The sequence below is a fragment of the Erpetoichthys calabaricus genome, chromosome 12 (assembly GCF_900747795.2).
Source record: "Erpetoichthys calabaricus chromosome 12, fErpCal1.3, whole genome shotgun sequence".
NCBI lineage: Eukaryota > Metazoa > Chordata > Cladistia > Polypteriformes > Polypteridae > Erpetoichthys > Erpetoichthys calabaricus.
Genome location: NC_041405.2, coordinates 163,393,630 through 163,415,747, shown reverse-complemented (window position 1 = coordinate 163,415,747; position 22,118 = coordinate 163,393,630). Strand labels below are relative to the sequence as shown.

At 48.9% G+C, this 22,118-nt stretch overlaps 1 protein-coding gene across 1 annotated transcript; it reads left to right on the top strand.

Annotated features, from left to right (window-relative positions):
* Positions 1-7,064: 7,064 nt before the first annotated feature.
* Positions 7,065-19,352, top strand: mpv17l2 (MPV17 mitochondrial inner membrane protein like 2). Its single transcript, XM_028816689.2, has 5 exons — positions 7,065-7,290; positions 8,388-8,549; positions 14,969-15,045; positions 15,879-16,007; positions 17,862-19,352. The coding sequence occupies exons 1-5, from the start codon at positions 7,101-7,103 to the stop codon at positions 18,051-18,053; spliced, it is 750 nt and encodes a 249-aa protein (XP_028672522.2). The 5' UTR covers positions 7,065-7,100; the 3' UTR covers positions 18,054-19,352.
* Positions 19,353-22,118: the final 2,766 nt, after the last annotated feature.

Sequence of the window (22,118 nt, the reverse complement as noted above, 5' to 3'; positions counted from 1 at the left end):
CTCGCCCAGATTGTTCTAAAGTTCTCAAATGTGACCTTTCTTTGCTAATTACAGGGATTTTCACGGGGCCGCTATGTGATTAAAGCCCACAGTAAATATTCCTAAGCAACAAAGACGAGGGCAGACGGACCGTCCTGCGGAATAGAACACTGCCGTTCACACACCACGGGAGGACATGTCGATGAAACGCATGCCTGCAGCACACATCACTCAGTACACAGCACCGTGCAACAGGAGATCATCAAATAAAGCAGAAAAACGTGGAGAAAACAGCAGTGCCTGGCACTCTGATGAGCCGGTAATACGCAAATGTCGAAAGTCAAAGTGTGCCAGTCTGACATGTGGCTAATAAGATCTTAGCTCAACAAATCCACAAGCAGGAAGTTCCTAATGCAATCCCAGTAATTACCAACACAAAATCAGTGAGCATAAAGATATAAAGCCCAGATTTAGAGACTACAAGTCCTTCTATTCTACTGAGTTTAAAGAAGACACGACACAACCTAACGCATTTCTGGACGCATTACAGATACCACAACTAGACGGAATTGGACAAACCTCTGGCGCTATCAGAATTACTAGATGTTACAAACTCATTGCAGAGTGGGAAAGCAGCAGGCCCTGATGGCTACCCTGATGAATTTGATAAGAAGTTCTCCACTCAGCGAGCTCCCCTCTTATTAGTAACATTCACAGAAGCTAGAGACAATCAAATTCTACCTCAAACTTTTCGCCAAGCATTAATCACCGTCTTTCCTAAACAAAATAAGGACTTGTCACAATGTGCATCATACATGCCAATTTCACTTCTGAATAATGATGTTAAGATACTCTCCAAAGTCCTAGCTAGAAGGATGGAGAAAGTGCTGCCTTCTGTAATATCACAAGACCAAACTGGATTTATTAAAGGCCGACACTTACCTTCCAATCTCTGATGCCTGTTTAATGTAATATAGTCACCAGCAAAGTCAAACACCCTGGAGTTGTTATTATTATCATTGGATGCAGAAAAAGCATTTGATATGATTGAATGGAACTACCTTTTCACTACATTAGAGAAATTTGGGTTTGGCCTGAACATTTGTGCATGGATCAAACTACTGTATACCAATCCAGAAGCTTCAGTTTGTATTAACAACATTAATTCAGAATACTTTAAACTAGAACGTGGTACCAGACAGGGATGTCCCTTGTCACCATTTCTGTTTGCAATCACCATTAAGCCACTGGCAGTTCACTGTCGAAATGCTTATGAGATAATAAAGGGGATTATCAGAGAGGGACTTGAACAGAAAATCTCTCTATGCAGATGATATGCTGCTGTAGATATCAGACCACAAAATACTGAGCCGGCAGTCCTAACAGCACTTTCTCTGGTCTCAGAATTCATTTGACTGCTCATTCCAGTGAATTCTCAAGCACACAATATCAGACTGGACACCTTCCCTTTTATCATCGCAGATCAGTTTAAATACTGAGGGGTCAACATCACAAGTAAACATAAAGCTCTTTATCAACAAAATGTCGCTGTCTGTATGGAAACAATTAAACAAGACTTGCATAGATGGTCAACCCTTCATCTCACTCTAGCTGGAATTAGAATTAACGTTGTTAAGATGAATATCCTTCCTAAGCCTCTCTTTCTGTTTCAGAACATTCCAATATGCATCAGTAAATCATTTTTAAGCAATTCAATTTAACAATAACCTCATTAATTTGAAGTTCAAAACCTCCACATATCCAAAGAGCGACCCTACATAGACCTAAGGCAGAAGGTGGCATGGCTCTACCTAACTTTCAGTTTTATTACTGGGTAGCAAACGCACAAACTATAAAAACCTGGACTTGGGCACAAACAGATGAACTGACGCAGGCCTGGTGTGCAATAGAAATAAAATCCTGCAGCACTTCTTTATATTCCCTGCTTTGTACCCCAAGAAGTCCAAGTCATCGCCAATAAACTAACAAGCCACTGGTGCTGCACTCCCTCAGAATATGAACACAATGGAGGAAGCATTTTAAGATAAAGAAGCTGTGATCTGTGGCACCTCTACATGATGACCACCTGTTCTCACCCTCTCAAACGTACGCAGCTTTTAATATTTGGATAACATTCAGATTAAATCACTCCGAGATCTGTACATAGACAACGTCTTCAAATCCCACAAACAATTACTCTCCAAGTTGAACTTTCCAGCAGCACATTTCTGTCACTTAACTTTGTTAAACTGAACCTGCCTGACGTCCCTCACCTCCCACCTTCCTCTAATAATACATTGATCGTTCTCGAGGACTTAGACAGCAAGTCTGTCATTTATAAAACATTTTAAAGATTCTCCCTTTCAAAGATCTCAGAGTACATCAGGAAAAGGAGTGGAAGGCAGCAATGCAGAGAATCCACTCGAGCTCCATATGCACAAAGCATTCAACAATTCAACTGAAAATCATCAATCGAGCGCATCTGTCTTGTTTAAAATTGTCCAAATGTCTCCAGGCCGAGAGCCAACCTGTGAACGTTGCTATTGATCTCCAGCCTCACTGGGCCACATGTTCTGGGCGGCGGGCACCACATTAACATCATTCTGGACCAAAATCATTAACTGGCTCTCAGAGAGCCTGGGGGTCTCAATCCTTCCTAACCCACTAACAGCTGTGTTTGGTGGGCTACCAGAGGGGCTTCAAGTGGAGAAGGACACACAAACTGTCATGGCCTTCACTGCACTATCAGCGTGTTGACTTGTCTCACTCAATTTGAAGAATCCTAACTCACCTCTTTATAAGTCAGCGGGTCACTGATGTTAGATGGCATCTGAAATTTAGAAAGTCAAATTCCCACTTAGAGGGTCCGTGCAGAACTTTATAAAAACCTGGCAGGACCTTCTAATTAGTAACATTTTAGAATAAGCTTTTCAATTCAGGAAGCGGATTCTCTCTCCTCTTTTTAATTCTCTTTATTTATATCTTTTATTAAAGTTTCACTCTGCTCTCTTTCTCCTGGCCGGGGGTCGATTTGTTTCAAACCAGTTTTGTTAAACTTGACTTGCTTGTATGAATGTTATCTGACTTTAATAAAATTAATAAAATGTTAAACTATATTTATATTTATATATTCTTTCACGTTTCTTCTGCTCGGCGCCCTCCTCTCCACCTCTCGATGTTTTCCAGTTGAACTCCAATCACTAAAACTGCTGCAGCAACTTTCTGGAGATCTGCCGTCTCGCTCCACTTTACCCTCTGGTGGTCTTCTTCCAATAAGGATTTGCAAGCCAACAGGTCACCGGGTACAATCAGGGGTGACTAAGTGACGGCCAGCATGCTGTGCTTGGGCAGTAAAGTCACGTCAGACAAACTGAGTGGTGCCTGATGGGATGGGCACCAACGGCCCTGCCACTCTGCCCGGACACAGTGGGCTGAGAAGATGGTTGGATTGTCGTCTCTCTCTTTTGTCTAATTTCTTATGTTCTTATACAGTGCCTAAACTCTGAGGCCACAACTGCTGGCCACAGTCGCCTTGTTTTTGAGGGGTCCGTGACCCTGCGCACAATAAGTGACAGCAAGTGACATCAAGTCAAGCGGGACACAAACTCCTCGTCAGCCCCAATGCACAGTCACACCAATGGCTCCCACACCCGTCTCGGTGTCGGTCAGGAGATGGGAGGCTGTGGTGAAGCCACCCGAGTTGAGTAAACGAACGACTGACCCACTCGTCCGCAGCCCAAACGCCCACACGGAACACAAGAACACCCGGGCAGGCAGACAAGCAGAGGGCACAAAGCGGGCGCAGACTCCAGAGGGCACTTCAGCACAGCAAACCAAGCCATGTGAGGCCAGGGCTAGTGGGGGTCGAGCACAGTAACATGGGGACTAGCTCAGGTGCCACTGTTCTCAGCATGAGCTCAGTTGGCACACAATACGACTCTGTGTTCAGGCACAGTCTTGAGGCCTAAACCTTCACCCAGCAGACATTCAACAGTCTCAAGACAACACAACCCACGTGGCTTGTACAAAATGTGGGCATGAAGGAGATCCCAGGTGGGTAGAGCCAGCACCCATTGTGAGCCCTGGCACTGTTCATATACTGAGGCAGACTCACTTATTGTTTGTGCTTTGGTTGATGGGCATAGGTGGCACTTATTCAGACCAACAAACTGAGTCAGGCCCTTGACAGTCACCTGTGCCACTCTGCCAGAAAGCAGTCCCTTGGGTTATAAATGACCCAGAGTGACCACGTGGCACCTCCCACCAGGCTGGGGCAGTATGGTGGCACAGTGATCAGGGCTGCTCCCTCTCTGTGTGTGCCTGGGGCCAATGCCCACTTGAGGCTTGGACTCTCTCGGCCCTAAACTGAAACCTCGACAAGGCCCGGGGGCTGCAAGCCTGGCCAAGCAGAAGCCCACCCTAGCGGCACACTCACTGTTCCGATATGCCTCCTCGCCTATCTTCTCCTCCTCCTCCTCCTGGCTCTGTGTGAAGACCCCAAGTGCCCTCAGAAGGAGCAGCAGGACGCTCCACACCAGCCGGATCCGGAAACGCATGACGCAGTTTGACCTGTACACTCAAGTGACGAAGAGTTAAGGAGAAAAACTCGGCACCTGTAAGTCTGTCATCTTCCAGCCAGTAGGTGACGCCAAGCTTTCCCTTCACTGTCACCGACTGCAGCCACCGCAGACTCCAATAGTGTCCCTGCATAATAAAAGGCTGAAAGTGAAGCCGAGTAGGAGAAGGAAGAGATGGGCATTCAGACCCCAAATATCTGCTGAAAGCCCAGCAAAAGGGAGCTGCACCTTGGCAGCAGACGGGCACTCACCTCTTGATGGGCAGATAAGTGACAAAGCAAAAACAAAAAAAGACAAAACACTGCAGGCCACCAGAAAAAACCCGAGTGCAATGGAAGGAAGCAGAAGAAAGAGTGAAGCTGAAGTGACGAGCCGAGGCCACAGAGTGGGACTTGTATGCCAGCGGGAGATACCAAAGGGCCGTTGGGGAAGGGGGGGTGCCATCTGGGCACAAGCTGGCTCTGGGGTGTGCCAATGGGCCAAGTGCTCAGCAGGCCACACGCCTCCTCAGTCCTGAAACTTGATGATTGAAATAAAGAAGCCAATAAAGGCAGCAGAATGGAGGAGTGACATTTTAGGAGCAGTGTCACCCGCGCTCGTCACGTGGGCAGACACCACAGCTTTGGGGTGCCCCTGGAAGACGATTAAGGATTTTGTTTTTTTGGTCAATTTGTTGCCCACTCGTGTCACCAAAGCATCTTTGTCTTTGCTTTCTGTACAAGTGAGTGATTAACTTTAAGCTCTACAAAGAACACAAACATCTGCGGTGGTCTACACTTCTCGTGCTGCTGTTTGAACGTGAGATCTGCACGGCATGCTGGGACGGCTCTGAATGACCTCAGGGGAGGAGTTTAAAGTGGCCATATTGAGATTTAAGGGAGTTAGGATTCCATTTCTGTGGTCGTGTTATTCACATTCACGTTGGCGTAAAGGACTGTGGAGTGAAAGGCGGCTCCAGTCCTGGCCTGGTCACATCACCTGCCACATCCCAAAGACACACACGTGTGTGTGTGTGTGACTGAATGGGCTAAGACTGAGGGGCAAATGCCTCATTGTGCCCGCTCTCAACTCATTTAGGTGCCCATGATGACCTTCTGCCCTCGGATTTCTTTTCTCTGCTCTTTTTGACTTATTGATGCAGGGTGTGCGAGGACAGGCCTGTGCAAACACACACTCAGATCAAATCCTTGGACCTTGGAGTGCTGCCCTCGCCCAAGGGCACCTCAGCTATCTGACTTGCTGATGCTGGCGGTTCAGACTCGTGACCTTTGTCTTCATCCTTCTGCTTCTTAGAGCCGAGTCAGCGCCAAGTCAGCCATTCACGATGTCAGCCCTAGGCACTTCATCGTGCCAGCTGAGGCCCTTTCTGTCTTCTAGACTGGGCACATTGCTCCACCTGCCAGTGCAATCCCCCACCGGCCGGGTGCCCACATGCTGTGCACCTCATGAGGCTGGCCTGTAAATGGCCTGGCACCACCCGCTTCCGCTGGCCTTGTCCTGCCTTACTGCCCTGTGGCATCTGCATGTCCTGCCTCTGGGTGGCACACATTTTTGGTGGCCGTTCCTCCATTTTGGACTGCAGTGTCTTGTCAATCGGCCGCATGTCAGCCGTTATTTTTCTCCTTTTGTATTCTTCACTTTAGTCTTCTTTTGTTCTTCTTATCCCCCTGTGCATGTTGACATTTATTTCAGATTTCTGCTTTAACACACAAAAGAAGTAAAATAAGAAAATAGCAAGACGGTGGCTCAGTGCTTAGTGCCTCAGCGCTCCAGCAATCTGGGTTGGCCATCTATGAGGGGTCTGCATGCTCTCCACACGTCTTGGTGGGCTTTGCCTTCCTGATTTACTCCCACCATGGAGCAGAAGAGCAGCTTAGGCCAGACACACGACGGGCATCAAGGGAGCAGAGACTGGCATCACAAGACCCGGGTGACAGGGCCCACCTGCTTGTGCCCCACAGTTTCCAATTCATTTCACCGAAAGGCTAAACAAGACACTCGTGAGCAGCCGAGTGACGTCAAGGTGCACGTGACCCGGAGAGCCGACCCAATTCACTTTCATTAAACAACGTCAGACTCGTTTGTGCAGGAAGACAATGAACTGACCTGACGATCTGAGCCCCCTTCAGTGGATCCTCCTTGTTTGTCCAGGTGGTTTGTGTTTGTGTTCAGGGTTTTCTTGTCAAGTGGTGTATAACTTTGTATTTTTATTCTATTGTCTAATTCAAAGCATTGTGCTTCCCGTTTTTATCTTTACTTAGTGTTTGATGCAGATATTATTTTGTATCCAGTGTTGCATATGTCTTGTTGTTCATTTTGAATCTTTGTGAAGCGCTTTCAGCAAGGGAAGGGCGCTATATAAATCAAATGTATATGTACCTGCCATTATTTGAGCGCGCACGATACAGATGCCTTTTGGCCCTAAAGGCGCTCCGTCCGGTTCTGGGCTTTGATGACGTCACTGCCTTTGACTAGGGGCGGGTCTCCTTGTGTTCCGCGTTCAGTGCAACTGTCGGCTGTGAGGTGAGGAGGTGGTTTGGAGCCATGCTGCTCCCAGGGGGTAAACAGCTCTTGATGCGGCTCTCCGGCTGCTGGAAGCCCCTTCTCAATGGGCGTCTCCTGCTTGTGACCAACACCGTGAGCTGCGGAGCGATCCTGGCCACGGGGGACATCATTCAGCAAACCCTAGAGAGGAGGAAACTGCCCGGGAAGCCTAGGAGCTGGGCCCGCACCGGTGAGTTCCGTTACGAGGGGGTCTCGGTCGAAGCCCCGAATCACGCGCGAGATTACAAAGGAGCGCGGGGCCACACGGGGCATTAAGGCGACGGACGAAAGGCCCCGTAGCGAGTAAAAACAAGCCGAAAAAAAATACGTGCATTCGGAGTGAGGTGGCAAGGTGGGCTTATCGGAGGGGGCACACGGCCTCGCAGCTCTGTGGTGACAACGACTAGAAGTCCAGTGTGCTGACTGGGAAAACGAGAAGTTTGCACTCCCTGTTGCGCAGAACTCTCATGAGGGGAGAAAAACAACCGGCCACGGTATGGTATGAGCAGCTGTCAGGCAGCGACCCACCGATGTACCCCAGTGACACTTAAGTGTATAGACATCCTATGTAGCTACAGAGAGAGTGACATACGTGTGCCAGGCGCGTGTGACATTTTCACTGGTCACGGGACAACAGCACGGCTGCTGCTGACAGGCCGCGTACATTTGCAGGTGTCCCTCGGTTAGGTGATTCTGGGCCCGTGAAGTTTACCATAATGGGCGTAACGCTGAAATGCTGCCCTGGGGGTGTGTAGTGACAAAGGACACCCTGGAGTCCCCGGTGGACTCATGGCCTCTGCTTGGGAAAAGTCAAGACGGGCTAAATGTTCAGGAGGGCCCAGGATAGAAGGGTTTGGGTGATAAACAAAGGTGGAAGGTGGACATTGAAACAGATGGGCTCAAGGCTGACAGATGTAAACGCCAGCTGTAAAGAAGGCTTCAGTGAGATCACTGGATACCCCTCAGCAGACGAGTTAATTTCATATTTGTTTGGTTATTTTTTGAAAACAATGATTAACACACAAGACAAAACCCACTAAAACCAGTTAAGGAGCATTGGGCATGAGACAGCTGTGGTGCCAGTCCGCGAAAGGGCACAACAAGAAGTAACTCTGTGATAACCCAAGGTGATAGTGCCATGTGGATCAGGTCTGTCGGAGTGCTTGGAATATTGGTGAGCCCTGAGCCGCCCTTCTTCTTTCTGCCTCCTCTGCCCAGGACTGTCATGGTGTTGGCGCATAGTTTATACATCCTGCAAACATTCATTTTCTTTTGTTGTTCTGGCAGGGCGGATGTTTGCCATCGGATGTTCCATGGGGCCAGTGCTGCACTTCTGGTACTCTTGGCTGGACCGCATGTACACCGGGAAGACCTTAGCAGTGGTCACCAAGAAAGTCTTAATAGACCAGCTGGTGGCATCACCTACCTTTGGCGGCTGGTACTTTGTGGGTAAGTCGTTGTTTGTTTCAGTCCCAAACGTGCAGCTCAGAGTCCTGAGGTCCAGATCTTCTCCCTAACTGTGACTTTAACCCTAACCACCAGAACGTTTGATTTATGTATGTTAAATATGTCCTATGTTTTATTTTCTTGAGGTTCTGTAAAAATTTTCATTTCCCCAAGGGGTCTAGTATAATAAAGTATAACTGGATCTAATGCCTTGTGAACAGAAAGGGGGGGGGGGGGGGTCAGCATAAGGTTTATTGAGAATGGTCTGCCTGATTTTTCTGGCCGTTTCTTCACTGACCGTAAATGAAACGGCCGACAGCAGCGTGACGTCTGCCACTTACGCCGAACACTTTAGTGAGAGTGTGCCACTTTAAACGGAGACCCGTGAGGTGAAGCCCACCTCGTAGTTGGTGATTTCACGTTGAGCTGCTGTTGACTCCCAGATGTGAACTGCTGTCTCTGCCCTGTGGACAAACAGGCAGATATCACTGAAAAGGTCTCACTTGTGATCGCTCGCACTACGTGTCATTCAAACAGCTATCTCACGTGACCACTTGGCACTGCCTCATCGTATTAGGGGCCGGAGAAGCAGTGAAACTCCTTGGTGACGTTCACTCGCCCTCTACTGTCCTTCTGTTGCCACATCCTTGGCATGCGCTGTATTTGTCTGATCTTCAGGAGGCTTTTGATGAGGCATCACATAAACAAAGGGGGGCCTCGTTCAGGGCACAGTGTGTAGGTGAGTGCAAGATTGGCTCAAACACAGAAAGCAAAGGGTCATGGGAGAAGAACCATCTCAGGTTTGGGGGATGTTGACAGTGGCGTCCCTTAGGGGTCTGTGCTGGGACTGCTGCTCTTTTTTAAGAGACACGATGCTCAGACGCCATTAAGAAGGCCAACAAGTGAGCTGAACTCTGTGCAGACTGCAGACAGCATCTCGCTAGTGCCACCTGCAGTTGGCTTCTTACGTCCCTCAGTTTCTGTTAAACAGTTAGTATGATTTTGCCTTTTTAAACTCTTTGTGTCACCGTAAACTCCTGAGTCCTTGTCGGAGGTCACTTCCTGTCTCCCAGCATAAGTGCTGTTCCCTTTGTCCACATGTAGCACTGTCCTATCTATGTTAGTCTCTATATTTTCAAGACTTGGTCCTCATTGTCAGATGTTTTTAGTTGTTTTTGCCGCCTCCTCATTATTAGAACAATCTGGTCGAGAGCAGGCCATTCTACCCCACAAAGCTCGCCAGTCTGTCCTCTTAATTCTTCCTAAAGAAACATCAAGTTGAGCTTTGAAAGTCCCTAAAGTCTTACTGTCTACTACACTACTTGGTCTCTTACTCCATGTGCCTGCAAAATTTCCCCTTCACAAGTTCGCAATGGTGTCTCCGTGTTCTTGGTGAACTCTTTTTAATGCCACCGTCTCTATCCACTGGACTAATGCCCTTCATCATTTTAAACACTTCAGTCAGGTCTCCTCTTCACAAGGCTCAGCTCTTGTAATATTTCCTCATAACTCACCCCTTGTAGCCCTGAATCGGCCCAGTTGTTCTGTTCTGGACCTTCTCTAGTGCTGCTTTGTCTTTATGGAGACCCAAACTGCACCCAGGACTCCAGGGGCCTCATTTTTAAAAGGTGCGTACGCACAGAAATGTTGCATAAGAATGTTTCCACGCTCAAATCGTGATGTATAAAACCTGCACTTGGTGTAAAGCCACGCACTTTTCCACGGTACCTCATACTCTGTCGTATGCAAGTTCTCCACTCGGTTTTGCAGACTGGCGGCACCCAGCGTTAAAGCAGTGCTACTTTTCCTGTGTGGTTACCCTTTCTTTTGTGAATTTCCCCTTGGGATTAATAAAGTTTCTGTCTGTCTGTCTTTGATCCACATCCACGACGGTGCCTCAAGTGCTCCTTGTAGAACTCTTTGTACTTGCAAGTTACCGTGAGGTAATTGTACTTATGATACAGTTATAATATTTCACATCCTGAGCCACTTTATAAAGCGTGTATTTACATATGATGACGATATCATTTGTAAGATGAAATGCAGCAAAATATGTCGATTATATTATACAGATAAAACTTTAACTACACAGTGCCACAGCGCTAGCGAGCTTGAGCTTCGTTCACGGTTTGTTCCTGCCTCGCTCTATTTTCATGCTGGAAGGATAGATGGATAGAATAATTAAACATTACGAAGATATTTCGATGTTCCTTAAAAGTTTTGAAGAATTGGCGTTCTAAGCTTACAGATGGCTTAACGTCTATTACAGAGCTGATTGTGTGGCGATTGGGTATTTGGAGAAAGAAAAGTAAGGACAGGAATTGGGAGTTAGTACGTTTGAAAAAGACAGTACTGCTGTGATAAAGCATTTCATCGAAGGTCGCGCATGGCGCAGCAAGCCTCTTGCTGTAAGACATGAACAATCACTGCGCCACCGTGTTCCCATGTTTAATAACATGCTTTAACTCATATCATCATGATAATATCATCACGTATACTTGTCAGTATTTTAATTATTTAGAGAGCTGTAATATTACGAACGTAATGGATTCTGTGTCCTGTCGGAGGAAGAGCACGTAGTGATTCAGGCACATAGAGCACATAGAAGATCAAATAAAAAAACAAAGCATTTAATGTGCTACTTTAGTTACGATGGGGTTTGAGAAACTAGTAAATTAAAGCCTGTCTGCTGTCCAAGTCCTTCTCTGATGATATAACGGATTCCGAGTTATCTGCTAATCCACCTATCTTGATATCATCTGCCAACTTGACCAGCTTGTTACTTATATTCCTATCTAAATCATTTATACAGTATATATATTAAAAATACCAGCAGCCCCCTCACTGCCCCCTGCTGGTCACCACTCTTTAACACTGGCCACTTCTGATGAGGTTCCTCGCACCATCACCCTCTGCTTCCTGTGTCTGAGCCAATGCTGCACCCATCTAAAAACATCACCCTGAACTGCCACTTGTTTTAGTTTGATGCCCACCCTCTCAGGTGTCACCTTATCAAATGCTTTCTGAAAGTCCTCATCAATAATCTCATCTGCTCCACTCTGCTCGGATCCTTTTGTTGCCTCCTCATAGAATTCCAGCCTGTTAGTCAAACACGACCTCCCTCTTCTGAGCCCACGCTGACTGTCCTGTCCTTGCCAGGTGTTGCTCAATCTTATCTTCTATATAATTCGCCAGTCTCCTCACTCACTCACTCACTCACTCACTCACATCTGTCCAAAGCCGAATGCGCAGTCGCCTTCTGCGCAGTTGCCCGAAAAAGCTTATGAGATCGACATTGCGGCAGGCGGTGGATTTACAGCCGCGAAAATTCAAAGAGAAAGGCAACTTTGATTAAAGCTATAGAGGCCTGAAAGGCGATTTCGACTACAGCTCCAGGCCTAATTACGCATTCATTCAATACACCGATATCAGGTTTGTGGTGCTTATACTTATTACTATTCCACTCGCGCCCGTTTCATCTTACGTTGTCGAAACGGGCTCTTTGTCTACTCCTTAATAATTCCTTCCATTAATTTTCCTGTGATGTTTCATGTTAAGCTTACTGGCCTGTAGTTGCTCTGATCTGCCCTGTCACCCTTTTTATATAATGGGATGATATTTGCCATTTTCCAGTCCTTCACAATCTCTTCAGTGCACAGTGACTTCCTAAAAATAGGTGCCAAAGGTTTATATCTGCACTCACTGGCCTCCTTAAACACTCAAGTATAAATCTTATCTGCTCCTGGTGATTTGTTTGATTTCAGCCTGTTTAATTATTTGTATATAATTATAATTATGTAATTATATATATAAAATTCACTAAGCCGCCGACAAGTAAGACACCCATGGCACACGCAGGACGGAGCCACGTCCACCAACTCTAAGACCATTGGATACAATGACAATTCGCAGAGCCACGCCCACCAACTCGGACGCGACGACTCAGAAAACACACCGTCATTTATGTTCAGCTGTCGTAGAGTCCACATGCACCTCTGAGCCACGTTGACTGTTCATAGAGGCATGTTTCTTGCGGAAGTGAATCACCATATGCAGCGTGTAAAACAGTTAGTGAGGGGTATCCCATGGGATCCTTAAAACAGTCCTTTAAAACTGAGGTTAAAACACAATGAAGGAAGCAGTCTTTAACAACCAATAAGCCCTGTGCCTCTTTTTCATTAGCGTCTCATCTGCTTCACCGATGCAAGCCCTGCGAAAGTCGAGACGCTCTCTCTGCAGCTGACCACCTCTGTGCCTGACTCCACTACTGTCAGTCGCCTGATTAAAAATGGCCTTTTGAAGGGGTGCTATGGACCCGCTATACCACAGGAACATATTGCCTTCGAGCCTGCTCTCGCTCACTCTAACGTACCGGCTTTCTCTCACTCGCACACTGCACAGGGGAGAAACGCCCGCAGCACAACTCCACCCAGAAAACCGTTTCAGCCACACTTCCACGCCCCTCGCTACGCTGTGAGCGCAGTGATTATTTATTTAAAAGTGGCCTTTTGAAGGAGAGCTGTAGACCCGCTATACAACGGGAACGCCTGTGACATTGCCTTCACATTGTTTTTTTTTTATTTCTGATCCCGTCGAGCAGATCAGACACCCAGGCAAACAACACTGAATAATCAATAGCTGCAACTACTTTGCCCGCCCCCAACTCCTCACCTGAGTCGGTTTAGTCTGTTCAGCAGTGTTTCCCAAACTTTGTCCTGGTGAAACCCCTATGACTGCTGGGTTTTGTTCCAACCAGATTCCTAATCATTAATGCCGGTGAAACTCATCCGGGATAAGTCGGTTTTTCAAATGCAGCCGTGCAGTGGATAGTCCAGCAGGATGTAATAATCCGAGATGAATGTGCGCCCTCGCACTGAGTGAAAAGCCAATGTACAGGTGCTGGTCATAAAATTAGAATATCGTGACAAAGTTGATTTATTTCAGTAATTCCATTCAAAAAGTGAAACTTGTATATTCGATTCATTCATGACACACAGACTGATGCATTTCAAATGTTTATTTCTTTTAATGTTGATGATTATAACTGACAACTAATTGCTACCCCAATTGTAGGTGGGCCCCCATTACCTGTCTTTGTAGGCACCTCGTCAGTATTTAGTGACCTGACGTCACTCGGTAATTCACTTATTCACTTTGTTCTCATTGAAATGCTCCATTAAATTAAAAAAAAAAAGTTCAAATTTGGAACTGAACTTTGCACCCCCAAAGTGTCGTGTCATCATTCTTACCGCTAAGCCACCACTGACCAATCAGATTGCATCATTTTATTATATGGCCGTGATATCTGCCTGATCGACTAGTTCACTGCCCCCTCATGCACACAGCAGTCAGGACTGGCACATCCTGCTGGCCAGTGGTCTTAAAGGGCAGGCCGACACATGAAGTGCGGTATTCTACCCATCTGTCTGCGGAGACGTCTTTAGGACATCATTAATAATAACAGTAAATAGTTAATAACCCTGATGATGTTCTCGCTACTCAAAGTGCTTTACATGGACAGAAGATGGAGGGGGGGGGGGGGTGGCACTTGTACCACTACCATTGTGTAGTACCCACCTGCGTGGTGCGACGGTAGCCATTACTGTGCTGTTAGTTGGTAAAGAGGTGAGAGAGACAGACAGACTTTTAGAGACAGGCAGTGATTAAGGGGCCCGAATGACCAAGCTGTGGTGGGCAAATTAGCCAGGACATCAGGGTACCCCCTACTCTTTTTGAAAGATGCCAAAGGGGCCATTAGTGACCACAGAGTCAGGACGTCTCATCTAATTTTATTTCACAGTGTCCCCATCACTGCACTGGGACATTGGGTTCCACATACAGACAACAGGGTAAGTGCCCCCTGCTGGCCTCACCAACACCTCGCCCAGCAGCACCCTCAGCTTCTCCTAGGTGGCCTCCAGTCCAAGTACTGGCCGGGCCCAAGCGTGCTTAGCTTCAGGTGGGAGACCTCTTGGGAAGTGCAGGTGGTATGGTTGCTGACATCACATGACAATAAGAGGCCACCACAGTGCTAGAGTGCTGATGCAGTTGTCTTCTTTGGTTGGCATGACTGTAAGTGGGACTGTGCATCCAGTCAATTCCAGCGGGCACTTTGGGGTTATGAAGTCCTCCAGATGTGCCCAGGAGTAGGGGACTTAAAATGCAGCAGAGAACTGGTGTTAGGAGGTAAGAGTGCCCTGTACAAATGTGGCACAGCTGGGTACTGTGATGACCAGCCACATGCCAGTGGTAGAGAAAAGGCAACTGTGAGAGTCACCACCCTTATGGCACCTCCAGAAAATCCAGCCAGAGATCACAGCACTCAGGATCTGCCGCCTCACAATGTTCCTAAAGCCATTTGTCATCTGTGTGTCACAAACTGTCAAGTCTGGCACCGATTACTTTTTTCTGTTTCTTTTCAGGGATGGGCATTTTGGAAGGCCACTCGGCAAAGCCACGGCTGGATGAATTTGTCTGCAAGTTTTGGGAATTCTACAAGGTAAAAGAATTGGTGGGTGGCACTTGGCGTGAGTGGTGCCCCCGTGAGCCTGCATTAGACGACTTTCACAGTGGGAGCTGAGCCATGGGGCAGCATGATGGCGCAGTGGGTAGTGCTGCTGCCTCGCAGTTAGGAGACCCGGTTCTCCTCCCGGGTCCTCCTTGTGTGGCGTTTGCATGTTCTCCCTGTGTCTTTGTGGGTTTCCTCCCACAGTCCAAATACATGCAGGTTAGGTGCATTGGCCATCCGAGATTGTCCCTAGTGTGTGCTTGGTGTGTGGGTGTGTGCCCTGTGGTGGGCTAGCGCCCTGCCCGAGATTTGTTCCTGCCTTGTGTCCTGTGTTAGCTGGGATTGGCTCCAGCAGACCCCCGTGACTCTGTAGTTAGGATATAGCGGGTTGGATAATGGATGGATGTAGCTGAGCCATCCTCTGCCAGCGTGGAAGGTTGTGGGCATCCCGTCCTATTCTGCAGGATGTGGAGTGTCCACACCTCTCTGGATAGGTGAAGAATAACGAGTGCCACCGTGCTGGCCTGCAGTGTGCCACCGTGCTAAACGCGTCTGATTAGTTGCCTGGGCCACTCATTTGGGGTCCCCCCAGCCTCGTGGTTCCTCCTCCTCAGTGTTGTTTTTGTCACCTGTAGATCCCCCTTTGCTTATTGTAGATTTATGATGTCCTCACAAGAGGGGTCTGAGAATGGTGAAGCAGCACGTGGCATGATCCGGAGGGCCGCGTGGTGGCACACACGGGGGTCTTCAGAGTCCATGATCAGAGACTGGCCTGTCAGCCATCTTGAATTCAGCACTAACTTTATCTCCCTTCTTTCTTTAAGGCTGACTGGTGTGTGTGGCCCCCTGCTCAGATGTTTAATTTCTATTTCCTGCCTGCCAAGTTTCGGGTCATCTTTGTGAACATTGTCACCCTGGATGGGACACGTATCTGTCCCTACATCAAGCACCGAGTAAGTGATGCCACCTTTTTGGGGTCGCAGCTGCATTTTCAAGATGGGGGACGTGTGACAGCTGAATGGGGAAGCCCCCCAAAGCTCAGGACTGAGGGCTGTGTCTGTCGTCACGACAGATGTCACCGTGTGTCCCTGGGCTGAGGCTGTAATTGGCTCAAGTGTCAAACGCCACGGCGCGGGGTCTTTGCTGGTTTCCCAAGTGGTCGTAACCACCCTGTGGCCAGTGACTGGGTTTGAATTATGACAAAGTATAAGGGTCCTCGTCAGATTGGGCCGAGGGTCTTGATGCGATGGTCTCTCTCTCTCCGAGCTTCAGGCTGCAGTTTTGTGCCCCCTGGAGACGCTTTGTTCCATTTCTTACATTTCTGCTGCCAAAATTAGTTTTTCTCTTTTCCTCCATATGCCCCCCAGAATTTTCCACGGGGGTTGGGGGGGTATTTAAGATGGCGGCTCACTGCATCTGCTGAGATTTCCAGGTCTGGATTTGGAGCCCACGGCCCCCCCAGCTGTGCATTTTGCACTCCCGTTAGCGGGGGGAAGGGGGGGGGGGTGTTGACCCTTTTTGAGGTTGTTGGGCATTCATAGAATCCGTTTGAAGTCATTCATATGTTTCAGGTCGCAGCCCCCCCAGACTCCAAGTTCCAACTGATTGGACCTTCAAGAAGCTTAGCAGTTGAGGTCCTGTCACCCACACTGGCACTCTGGGTCTGTTGAAATGGTTATTGGATTGGCAAGGGTGGGCACTGATGTTGGGGGGATGTGGAAGGTCCTGGCCATCTGCACCTCTGCAGCCTTTTCACAGATAGCTTACCCTCTCACCAGTCTTGTGCTGCACGTGCCAACCCTCCGCTTTTCCTTTTAAATTCTATGGTCATCGTCACCTTCACGGCCACCCCAGTGGTCAGCCCCACTGCAGTGCTGTTCTGTTCCTCCCCTTCTTGTCCCAGACCGTCCCTCGGGCTGTCCCTCGCCGGGTGGCTTCCTCAATGGCACCCACCATTGGGCAGCAGCGATTGCCACCCTGGCACAGCCCCTGGAACTGGCAGCCAACAGAAGTCTGTCACTAGGAAAAGCAAGAAGTGATGAGGTAATGCACGGGCTGTTTTACTGCGGGGCCGTCATCGTAGCGCACCTCCAAGAGGGGGCCACTCCAGAGACCCCCCACAGATTCATTTTATTGTCATTTGATGGACGCAGTGGTGGGATTTGAAGTCCACCACCCTGAGCACGACGCTGCCCTGCCCTTCCATTAATTATTATTAATATGGTGCCCAGGAGACCACCAAGTGATGCAAGCCCAGTGACCCCTGATAAACTGAGGGCAGCGGTCTACTGGCACAAATGGGGACAGTGTGGGGGGGGTGTGTGTGCCGCGTATGCTAAACTGAGGTACACTCAAAGACCACCTGGCCCCCCCCAGTCACACACTGGCTGCCTCAGCTCTGGTTAAGCCACCACAGACGTCTCACAGAGGCAGACATTGGCATGGTGAGCACACAAGTATAAACTGTGATGGAGTTAGTGGGCCAACCGTTGGCCACCTTTACCTCTCGTTGTTCGGCTAAGGGTGTCGATTAAAGCAACGGCTACTCCTTCAGAAAGTGGCTAAAGAAACCCCCCAACCATGAATTTGAGGGGGCAAATGACTGATTCATTGGGACACCGGCAGAGCACAAAGCACAGCTGCCCACCCGGGGGCACCAGGGCCTGAACTGGGGAGTTACTGAGCGTACTGGAAAAATAAAATGAAGTGGACTTGGGCAGACTGGGGGGGGCACTGACGAATGTCCGTCCTGTGGCTTGTTACTGAGCCCACTCTCACACTTGTTTGGTGTTGTTGTTTGTCTGCAGGACCCTGAACTTACAAACAAGCACAGCGGGACCCCTCGGACATCAAGACCCAGAGCCCTCCGAGGTCTCAAAGAGTCTGAAGGAGAGACTGTGAAGTTTCCCAGCATTCCCTTGTGGGTGCCAGCGTGGGACTTTCTCATGTCTGCCATTGAAACTGCCAGGGACCTTTGGGACTTCTGTGAGCCACAGTGACCAGTCTGCAAGGGTCAAACCAGTGCTGAATTCACTTGAAGGACCAGTTTGCTTGTTCTCGGCATGGGCCTCTGCCTTTGGCGCAGTCCCTCATGGGGCACAAACACATCTGCGGGCTGCTCAGGAAGCACAGACTTGGGTGGCACTGCCCACCTTTACCTCAAAGGCCTTTCCAGTTTTTATATTCCTCTGCCACCTCACAAAGCCCAAATTGTTCCAGTGAGGGCGAGCAGCTGCTCCCTCCTCAGTGCACTTGGGCACTCTCCGTCTGCCCAACATACCTGTCAACCCGTTGAGCAGCAGTCATATAGTGCTTACCCACATATCCCATATGCATTGCTTTCTTCAGCTCATACCCCTTATGTTGTCACCCAGTGGTCTTCATCATATGCCACATGTAACCCTTCTATCAGTACCCAGTCACATATCCCATCATTCCTTGCTCTGTCGCCACATATCCCACCATTGCTTCCTGCAGATTTCTGTGCCAACTGCTCTGTTGTGCCTTTTTACATCTGTGATGGGAGGCAGCTTTGCCAGTGTGCCATGGTGGCCTTGTGACTGAGCCTTTTTGAGACTGACCACAGGGTACCCAATCATGCACAGTGGTGTTTGCCTCTTGATAAGCCCCACCATGGTGAGCACCTGCCTCAGATGTCCCACACACAGCTGCTGAGGATAAGTGGGCCTTGTGTCCTCCGTGCCCCCTTCTTGACATTCTATGCCAATGTGCTAGCTGCTCTCTTGCCCTGCCTGTCCACTGAGTAGCCTTTTTGTTCCCATTGGCCTGCAGCCTTGACATTTCAGTGCCAGCCCCTCGGTGGTGAATGTCATCTCTGCCTCTTCAGGTGAACCTAGTGGACACGTCATGCCAGGGACTTTTCAAAGCCAGAGTGCCATTTTACAATAATTGGAGGATTGGGCAGAGGTGGCACACAAGTGGGTCCTGAGATTGGCATACTCCCCTGGTCAGATCCTGTCCTGGACTCCTGGTGCTGGCCACCTGCCACTTGACCCCCTTTCTTGACGGGAGCCGACTGCCCGCTTGTGTTGGGTCCCCCTCGGTCACGGTCGATGGCAGCTCCTCCACTCTCTCGAATCATTCAACAGCTCTGAGTGACCCCTGTGGCCCATCCGACCCCCCCCCCCCCAACCTTGGTGTTTGAGCACTCTTAACGGTGGGGCGCCCTCTGGGTATGTGAGGGGCAATGAGCGCCCCCTTCAGTCTCCCTGTGATTCAGCAGGTCTGATGTTTACTTGCTGTGTTGTCTTGTAAGTAAAGGTGGTGGTGGTGGTGGTCCTCTGTCCCATGGTGGTCCTTCTTTATGTTGTAATTCCACCTCCCAGGTTATGAGCACAGGCTGTGCTGAAGTAAGTGGTGTCACCTTGGGGACAGTCCTGACCCTGGCTGGTCAACTGGGGGGGGGGGGGGATCTGTGACAGTGGCACAGAGCAGACCCAAATGACCCTCTGATAAGGTGGTCGAGATGTCAGAGTGCCAAATGACAGGAACAGCGAGCAGAGGGGGGGCAGCTCATTCACTGCACTCCTAAACAGGGTCCAAAGAGCCCCCCCCCCACAGGTGAGGAGGCCGACAGTTGAGGGGTTTCATGTATGAATTCTTCAGCTCCAGTGAAATGTGCGGCCCGCCAGGTCAAACTAAAACGATATTGTAGCAGGTGAGACCCCCACACGAGGACTCATTAATAATAAAGCAGTGGGCCAGTTTCTCCTTCAGGTGTTTTGGTGTGTCATTTATTTGAGACCCCCCCCCCAGTGAGGACTTTGAAGTCGCTGCTCTTTAACCTTCTTGGTCCATTACTCCAGTTTGCCTCCAGGGGGCACTTTGGCACTGGTCCCTAAATGATGAAGCAGGTGGGCACTCCGAGGCCATCACAGCTGGCAGGATGGGCTGTGGCTACATGTGGGTGGAGTCCACAAGTAACCCTGCCCACATGTACCCGTCATCACATAAACTGGCAAAGGGTTTTAGGCCAGTGAAGGAAATGAGACCCTCGTAATGAAAATGAGCAGTAGGAGCTGAAGGTTGCATCAGTGGACCCCCTAATGGGAGACAAGGGGGAGTCCCGGCCTGTGGAGTGGTGCTTGATGCTGTTGTGAGGTTGAGCGTATTGTGGAGATTTGCCTCTTTTACCGGTGGGCCGAGCTCCTCCTAGAAGGTACAAGGTGACACAGTGTCATTTTAAGGTCCTCTACTGGGGGGGTCTGTGGAGGTCCAATACAGGGTGACAAGTTGAGAACATTCACACCTGAGACGCTGAAAGTGAAGCTGACATCTGAAGCACCCGACTCTCCATCGAGTGTGGGCGTGTGGTGGGTGGCGGGACTCGCATTTGAGCCCCCGACTTTAAATCCAGAAGGCCCACTGGTGGGTCTCTTAACTCCGTAATGTCCGCTCCCTAGGTGACTGCCATAACAGCATTCAGCGAGGTGTTCCTTCCTCGTTGTAGTAATTGTGAAGTGCGCCACACGATAAGGAGCTGCTATCATCATCATGATAAAGGGGCTCACAGGTGATGGCAGACCCGTTGGTGCCCATTGAGGTCGGCTTCTGAGGATTTGCTAGCCAGTCGCTCTGCAGGGCTGTCACTGAGCTGAGGATCCGGGGACGGAACGACAAGGGAGCCACGAGGGACGTCACTGAGGCATTAGGGGACCGTATAAGGGGACTGGTGAGGCCTGGCTGGGTCACCTGGGTCAGGGCGTGTGACGTTAAATCACCCAATGAGCTTGGGGTTACATCACTGATGATGTGTAAAAATCAGCGAGACCCAAAATGGCCGTCACGTGTGGCGTTTGAGGACAGGAAGATCAAAAGTGATCACTGGGGTGACACAGTGAAGTCGAACTCGAAAGAAAGCGTCTTCTGTCTGTTGGCCTCGCCAGCCTTGTGTGACAAACACAAGTGAAATCGGCACGGTGAACTCCACCACGGGGTCTTTGAAAGATTTCCCAGCATGCTCAGCGAGCCGTGGGATTCGTGAAAACATCAAAATTCCTCAAAGTTTCTAAAGACCTGGAGTTCCCACAATGCAATGGAAGGGGCGGGTCTTTATGCAAATATGGGATAGTGACGTCACTGCAACAGGTTTATTTTATGTTAAGGGAATGCTTAATGCAGCCGGCTGTGTCAACCGGCACCACACAATCCCACAATTCTGTGCGTCAGACCTGAGGACGGTGGCTCTTAACCAAGTGAATGAGGGGCAGAGGCGGGCCTCGAGTAACACGAGACGATTCCACGGACCTCCTCCCCGTTGCTTTTGCCATTGTCCTCCTTTCCACATGAAGCCACGTTGGCTGTCACCGTGAAGTACAGAGTTGTCATTTGTTTGTCTGCTTGGTGGCACATTCCTTCAAATCCCCGCCGGGTGTGATGAAGATGGCCATAAAGGGACCAAGAGAAGGCTGACATTTCCTCCTCCCCCTCAGTGACGTCCGCTTTGTGGAGATTCTGAATAACTGAATTGTGTCACCATAAGTATGCCAGTGTCACCAGCCTAGCCCTTCACTGGAGATGCCCAGCAGGGGGCGCCAACCCAGTGGCCCTTTGCTGCCCCCTAATGGCAGACCTGATAACACACAGCTGTATTTATCAATAGCTCCTGATGACCCCGATTCTCTTGATTCACTAACAAAATGTCTGACTTGTATTTCTGAATGGATGAATAGTAACATACTCAAGTTAAATAAAGAGAAAACCAAAATCTTACTGATTGGCAATAATGGATACAATGAGGCTATTAGAAATAAACTGGATGCATTAGGATTAAAAGTCAAATCGGACGTAAAAAGCTTAGGGGTAACTGTTGACTGTAATCTGAGTTTTAAATCGCATATCTATCTATCTATCTATCTATCTATCTATCTATCTATTAATCAGATCACTAGGACAGCATTTTTTCACCTAAGAAACAGCAAAAGTTAGACCTCTTATATCATCGAAAGATGCGGAGAAATTAGTTCATGCGTTTGTTTTCAGTCGGCTAGATTACGGTAACGCACTCCTCTCAGGACTACCCAAAAAAGACATCAATCGTTTGC